Here is a 7,598-nt window from a genome sequence, read left to right as displayed (position 1 = left end):
CTCTGGAGCATCGTTGCGACTACGGTTCCTGTAGACGAAAATACCCGTTCCAGTAAATGTATTGGCTTTTAAGGTACCACGAAGTTCTACGATCATCTTCTACACGGCTATTGTTGCATGCAAAGGATCCGAGGTACGGCAAGAGTAGATGAGAGGTACTAAAGAGAGCAAGGGAGGTGCTGTCCTTCAGAGGGACCAGATCGCGAGCAGCTCCGTCACTGCGCAAACAAGGCGAGCGCCATCCCACCTCTCCCACTCCCGGCGCGTTCAGTTTGCAGATCTCGCGGCGCCTTCTTCACGCGACTCCCACTCCCCCCCCGCCATCTTGAAAGGGCACCCGCAGAAAGCTTCCGGACCTTGGCGCCCGGCGCGCATGCGCATTCTGCGCGGGGTGGGAGGGGGTGGGTGGTCAAGCGTGAGAAGAACTAGCGAGAGAGAGCAAGGGGTGAAAGGCCTCGTGAGCCCTTTATGCCGCCGCTCGCTACATGATGTACCGTCCCGGTTGCGGCCGCTCGAGCATGATCTCCTCCAGCCGGTCCAAAGAGAACAGTAGCTCGGGCTCCCGATGTTCCCGGTCCAGTGCCGCAACCTCCGGGTCGACTCGAGGCCGTAGCCCGCGCCGCTCCCGTTCTCCGTCTCCGCGGAGCCGCCGCCACCGCTCACCGTCCAGCAGTCGCTCTTCTCGTCGCTCGCCGTCCCCGCGTCGCAGTAGTAGGGTACGCTCTCCGTTAGGGGGGAGTCAGAGAAGGCCGGGCAGCGGGACAGCGGTATTGCTCGGGTAGCGGCCTTTTGAGGACTCGGCCTCGTAACACACGCCCCGCGCTCCCTGGGACTCCCCACCTCTGTGGTAACGGTTCCCTATCCACTCACCTCTCGGCGCGCCCAAGTGTTCGCGGCTAGAGCATCCTTGTTTCCGTTCCCGTCCCAAGAAACCCGCTTCTCGCCCGCCTAGACTATATAATATCCCGTGTCTTTGGGCTGGGGCTGAGCAATGGCTGGCATTCCCTACAAGGTTGCACGTAGAAACGTAATTTCGGCCACACCACACCTTTAAAGCAAACGTGGAAGGGCCGTATGGGAACTAGGAAAAAGTGTCCTCTTGTTGCAAAGTAGGAAAATCAGTGACACGTTACCGAGGTTCGCACAGGCTGCTAAGCCGAAATGTGTGTCCCTTGTTTGTGGCTTAGTGTGTTGTGTTTATCAAGCCATTGTGACTTGTGCGAATGTGTTGTGCGAATTCAGGCAATTAATAAACCTTGGTTATGCAAGCCATGGCTGAAGTGTGTTATATGTAGGCAGCTAAACGTGCAGTTCTTTTCACCTCTGCTCTAAATTGCTACTGAGCTCAGTAAGGTGTACTTCCAGACAGTGCATATTTATATCATATAAAGGTGCATTCCTACATGGGCTCTGTTTGGGAGTAAGGCCAAATTCAATAGAGTATAAGATTGGGTGCCATGTTGATGTTGTTGCTCTGAATGCTTTTTCACTTTTTTTATAATACAATTTGCTAAAAGTAGAGGCAACTTTGAAAAGATTGTAGATTATTTTTATGGCATAATACACTTCAACATTTCCACTGAAGTGTAATGGCCAATTGAATGAACATAAAGAGATGCAAACTACGGTTGTATGTATAGTGTAATTACTTGAAAAGTATTTCATCTGAAAATAATAAGGGATATTATGAAACATAGTAAAGTAGACTAACATTTGGAGAAGTACATTATATGAGAGAATAGTTAAGATTAAGAAAAAAGGATGGCAAAATATATACAAGGATGACAACTGCTCCAGTCTTATGCAAACTTACCTGACAGTAAATATTAGAAGAGATATTATGCTGGCTGGTCATTATAGAGTTAGGTTATGATATTCCATCTGAGGATGCAAACCTAAGCATATCTGTGAATGAGCACCACTAAGCATATTAAGAATTACTTCTAAATAATCATGTTAGCTACATGAATTAGTTTTTCTTTCTGACGTTCAGAAAAAAAGAATAATTGTTGGTAATATTAGTGAGATTAAACATCTTTATTCTAAAAGATTTTTAAAATTATTTATAGAAATGGGAATATTTCACCATGGGATCGTTAATAGCATTTTGTTTGCATTGGTAATTTATTGGTATATTGTACCAATATTGTACAAATAATTTCTACAAAACAAGTTATGATCATGTCATTTTTATTTGTCGTTGGGTTACTTTTCTACTCTATATTGTTGCTACTTGGGAAAAAATTTTCCCAAAGTTTTTAATCTTTGGCATATTATCTTATTTCTGTAAAGATAATTGGACATATAGTGCAATCATAAATGTTAGTTAAAAGCAAGTTTCCTGTGTCAAATAGGACTCGTTTTCTAGTAAGAATTTTCTGGATTCATACATCACAGAAATCCATTATGTGGTGTGTTGAGGCTTAGGGCAATATGTTAACTCATATTATGGCTTATTCAGTAGACCTTGCTTAAAACAAGTCAGTGTTTAACATGATATGTAAGCATAATATTAGGATTGCTGCCTTTGGCATCTAATCTATTCTTTTAATTTTTAATTTAAACTTAAAATATGCCATTAGTAATTAGTAAAATGCTTAATATGAGTTGCTTAGAGCTCAGGTATCAGTGTTTTGCAAATCATACAATTGCAGAAAATCTTAGACTCTTCTATGGAAAATTTTAGGTTCTCGTATGGAAAATAATGTCTATCCTCACAACTGTTTGTATAGACAGCTGTGAGGATAGACATTGAAATTAGAGGCAGCAGGCATGTTTGTATAACATTTACTAAGAAATCACAGGATATGCAGTTGTGTACCACTTATGCATCACTAACGTGTGTGGGTCTTTAATGAGATTTTAGAGTCAGTGTTTTGTAGGGTCTGAAATAATCATAACGCACTTTAATTTGGATGCTTTACTGAGATTGTAGATTATAAATCCTTTCATAACTTTATAGAGAAAAGTGTTATTTATTCAGAAACCATAAAAGAAATCTAGTCTACATTAATATGGTTTGATGTGTTGTCTAAATCCATATTGTAATTCAGATTGTGGGAAGGAAGGATGGAATGAGTGCCTTATCCACAAGCTGTAACCATAATTTGTTTTTAATGATATTTGCAAAAAACAAGGAAGGAGGGAGAGGTTTAATTTGCTGGTACTCCAGTCGTAAGAGAGAGGGAATGATAAATTTTTGTTGAGTATAGTTTGTTATGACACCTGAAGTGCATTTACTGTGTGAATGTTGTAAACAGGCTTATGATATTATGTGAAAGTACAGTGGTACCTCGGGATACGAACGCCTCTACTAACGAACATTTCGGGTTACGACCAGCTTCGGCAGGAAAATTTTACCTCGGGTTATGAACTTGCCTCTACTTACGAACCGGATCCGCGGCCATTTTCCCTGCTGTCACGCAGTCGCGGCTTCCTGTGGGCGAGGTCGCAGTAGCAAGGAGATGTTCGGTGAGGCTCGTGGTGTGTTTTGCGGTGTTTTGTGAAGGTTTTTGGTGTGCGTGTTAGCATGGCTCCAAAGAAAATGCAGAGCAGGCTTGGCGGGAGTCAGGCTCTGAAGAGGAAATTGCCTCGGGTTGCGACCAAATTCGGGTGGAGGGCGGAACGGATTAACCGGATTTACATTGAACCCTATGGGGAAATTCGCCTCGGGTTGCGACCAAATTCGGAGGGCGGAACGGATTAACCAGATTTACATTGAACCCTATGGGAAACTTTACCTCGACTTGAGACCAACTCGAGTTGCAACCAGAGTCACGGAACGGATTAAGTTCGTATCCCGAGGTACCACTGTAGTTAGGGACAGAGTACTTTTAGAGTATATATATCAGAATTACAAACATACTGTAATGAAAAGTATTTGTTGGGACCCTGCAAGAAAAAACCCAGAGGATAATGTACCTCATACTTCCTCTGTGGGTCTCTTGATTAGGTGTGTTGTTATGATTCTCTCAACCAAATGAAAGATTCTTGCTTAAAGTCCAGAGTGTCAGATGAACTCAGTAGAATTTCTCTTTGTCTGTCTAAATGAAAATCACTGACTCAAGTCATTGGTTTAATAATTGTACCAGTAGCTCAACCATCAAAACTGATTGTGTAAATCATAGTTGGCTTCAGGTAACACAAGGCATCAAATGTCATTTACACCACATGCTAAAGGAAAATCAACAAATCATATAGCTCAACATAATACAAGAATCCAGATAAGATTTTACTTATTTACAATGTTTCTGTATTGCCATATTCTAGAATGAATGGAATGTTTTAAAAACAGGACTGAAAAATACAGTGATAACTAGCATTTGGTATCCAGATTAGAAGTTAAAAATACCCACTAGCTACTTGAGAAGGGGCATAAATTGCTTTTCAGTAAGATTAAGGAATTTAACAGCTAGGGTTGTAATCCTGACCATAATAGTACATTAGAAAAATGTGTTGAATTGGTGATATTTATGAAATCCTACTCATGTTAATGATAAGCTTATATAGATTAATAAGCATGTCTGAAGCAATGTGAACTGCTTTTTTCCCAAAGTGGGGAACCCTGTTAATTGCTCACCTGCCTTCAGCTACATCCACTGTGTTATAACAGTTGTTTATTCATTTGGGATTTTGCTATATCCTTCTGCTCAGTTTACCTTTAAGTTTTGCTTCTAAACTAATTACAATAGTTGCACAACACAACTTCTAAATTAGTATCTCAGTAAATAGGATTAAGCAAGCTTCCTTGAAAATATTTGAAAAGATTTATTAAGCAGAGAACATTACAGAAAATACCTAGGGGTTTATTTACTAGTTAAACCACAGGGATAGGATTTAGCTTTTCATGACTCATACTATTCAAAATGCATTTGAATTCAGTATGCATTTTTCCTGCATATAGTCACCTGTTTTTATTTATTTTAATTTATTTTTATTTTATTTATTTTATTTGTCCCTGCCCATCTCCCCACAATGGGGGACTCTGGGCGGCTTACAACATACTAAAAAACATGAATACAGTTAAAAGTTATAAAACCAAACATTAAAAAGATAAAAAAGCTAAGAAATCCAAGAGGCCGCTGCGGCCACAGCATACCACTAAGGGGCCAGCCAACCCCAATTCTGATTTCTTCCCTCCCTGCCCCAGGCCAGATAGCAGAGCCATGTCTTTAAGTCCCTCCGAAAGACCTGGAGTGAGGGGGCCTGTCTCACCTCCGGGGGCAAGATGTACTTTTAAAAATCATTTCTGAACAACTTTCCAAAACCATAGTACTCCTAAGGTGGCTTGCAACATACATTAATCAACTCATGTTACATATACAGTAGCTGTTTTAAATAAAACTGTTGACAGTAGACTGTAGCTTCAAAATGCTAATCAGCAAATACCATAACTTTAAACCATAAACCATAATTTAAAGCAAGAAGAACTGATGAGTTTTCAAATCCTCTAGAAAGCAGCAGCTGTACATTGGGTCCCCATCTTTTGAGAGGGTATTTCACACACTACCTAGCAACTTTATTAATTCTGGTGGTGGGCCAATGAGTATTGCTTTTAACAGAGTTAATTTAATTACATTAATATTTGTGGAATTATGTGCTTGCATGCATGGGCACATACATGTTCTTCATTTTAAAGAAAATATTAAATTGTTTTCTTAATTTAAAACTTAATTCAGGGTATGTTCTAAAACAGCTCATCAAGTAAATAAATGGAATTACGACCTTATTTTCTATGGGATGCAGTACTTATTGGTCCACGTTTCACACAGCATCTTGTTAATTGGTTGTCTTATTTACAGTACTAGTGACATTTGTCTTCTCCGTAAAGAATTAATTTCTTTGTTCTTATGATCAGATTTGGACTACTGTTTTTAAAAAATTAAATATTTTGAGTATGAAACAATTGTTTCATAACTACTTATAAATAGGATTCTAGTTGGTCAAAGAATAGGAGTGCTTTGTCCAATGAAGTTGGTTTTCCAGAAAATTTTGAACAGGAATTTTCTAAAATAATTTCCTGTGCAAATTAATCTAGTTTGCATTATAACATTTCCTGATTCCTTAGGCAATGATCTAATTTAGCATGTTTATTTGTATTTTAATAAAGCTTTATAATACAGCTTGTTTTTTTTTATAATTTATGACAATACACAACAAATATTTGATCTGGAATATTTGAGGGAAAAATGAAAGGACTTAGTGTGATGTAAAGTATGTTATATTGTATAGATCTTTTAAATATAAACATTAAAACAATATCATTCTGCCTTTCATCATCAGAGTTCAGTCATTTTCCAGCGAGGTTGCATTGGAACTTAGTTTCATTGTCATTACTTTTTAAGTCCATTTCATAAAGAGGCAAATCTGAATCAGAATTACTGGAATGTTTTATTTCTCAGTTCTTCTATAGTATCCCTTTTCTTCCTGCAGTATTTACAATTTTCTTTCCTCCTTCAGTGGCTTTATTATAGTGATGCAGTACACTAGGTTTTTTTCCACATTAGGCATTATTATGATTCAGAAGGTAACAAAATACACCAAAATATCTAACTTATTTTACAGAGTTTCACCTTTCCTGTTTTAAGAAAAGAAAGTTAACAGTGCTGTACTGTCTGTATTTGCTGAAAATGAAAGCAATTATAATTTTAATTTTGCTTTCATTTTTGCTCTGGTTTCTATTAGAACTGTGCAACCAATGAAATAAAAAAACAAATTACTTTAATAAAAGTTAATTTGCTTTTAAAATTTATTTAAGGATTTATAAATATTTCCTCTCTAAATATATTCAGGAAGGTAGAATAATATTACATCAATGTGAATCATAAACATTAAAATGTATATATTTAGAAACCAGTACATAATTATTGCAGATGAACTGTTTGGAAATGATGCATTTGTTCCCCTTGTCAGAGAGAGAGGGAGAGAAAGAGAGGGAGAGAGAGAAGTGCCAAGTTTGCCTAATTCTGTATTTATAGTTGGCATCTACTTATTGTAAGGAACTTATGAAATAGATTTTTTTTCCTGCAGAAAAATAAAGCACTAGATAATTTTCTGTGGAAAAATTTCCAACCTATACCATTGACTCTGTCAAATATTTGCAGTTGAAATATCCAATTTAGTTACTGCTTGGATTCTGGCGTTTCTATGGCTTTTGTACATATGTACTATTGATTTTCGTATGCATGGAATCTTTAGGTAGAGAATAGGAAAATAGAACTACTGATACAATAATGCCTTTGATTACTGTGTACATTTCTAGGTACTGCGTGTTAAGGATATTCTAGAACCAAAAACAGTGCAGAAAAGGGCATCCAAAATAATTGCAGGGAGGAACAGGTCCCCTACAAGGAGAGACTGGAAGGGAAATATTGTGTACAGTAGATAAAATCATGCATGGTGTAGACAACACAGAGAGAAGTTACACTCCCTTTCTCAGAATGTTAAAGCTCCATTGAAATGAAAAATGGGTATTTAGAAAATACTTCCTGAAGGACATAAATGCTTTTTTGGCACACCGCATTTTTAAATTGTGGACTTTGCTACCAGCAGATGTAATGTCAGCCAAGTGGATGTCTTAAAAGGGCACTGGCAGATTC

General features: G+C 38.2%; 1 protein-coding gene across 4 annotated transcripts in view; it reads left to right on the top strand.

Annotated features, from left to right (window-relative positions):
* Positions 1–7,598, top strand: part of ZNF318 (zinc finger protein 318) — a 43,307-nt gene continuing 35,709 nt past the window's right edge. For 2 of the 4 annotated variants that reach the window (XM_025168262.2, XM_025168261.2), the window contains exon 1: positions 399–716. In XM_025168262.2, the coding sequence (XP_025024030.1) occupies positions 486–716 (231 nt within the window). In that variant the 5' untranslated portion in view covers positions 399–485. Of the gene's footprint in view, positions 134–398; positions 717–7,598 lie in introns of those variants that run through there. The other 2 variants (XM_088144927.1, XM_088144929.1) reach the window with 2 other exon arrangements.

The sequence above is a fragment of the Python bivittatus genome, unplaced genomic scaffold (assembly GCF_059951505.1).
Source record: "Python bivittatus isolate LINGU-HERP-01145 unplaced genomic scaffold, Pbiv_v1 ctg000020_np1212, whole genome shotgun sequence".
Lineage (NCBI taxonomy): Eukaryota > Metazoa > Chordata > Lepidosauria > Squamata > Pythonidae > Python > Python bivittatus.
This window is presented reverse-complemented; position numbering and strand designations above follow the sequence as displayed.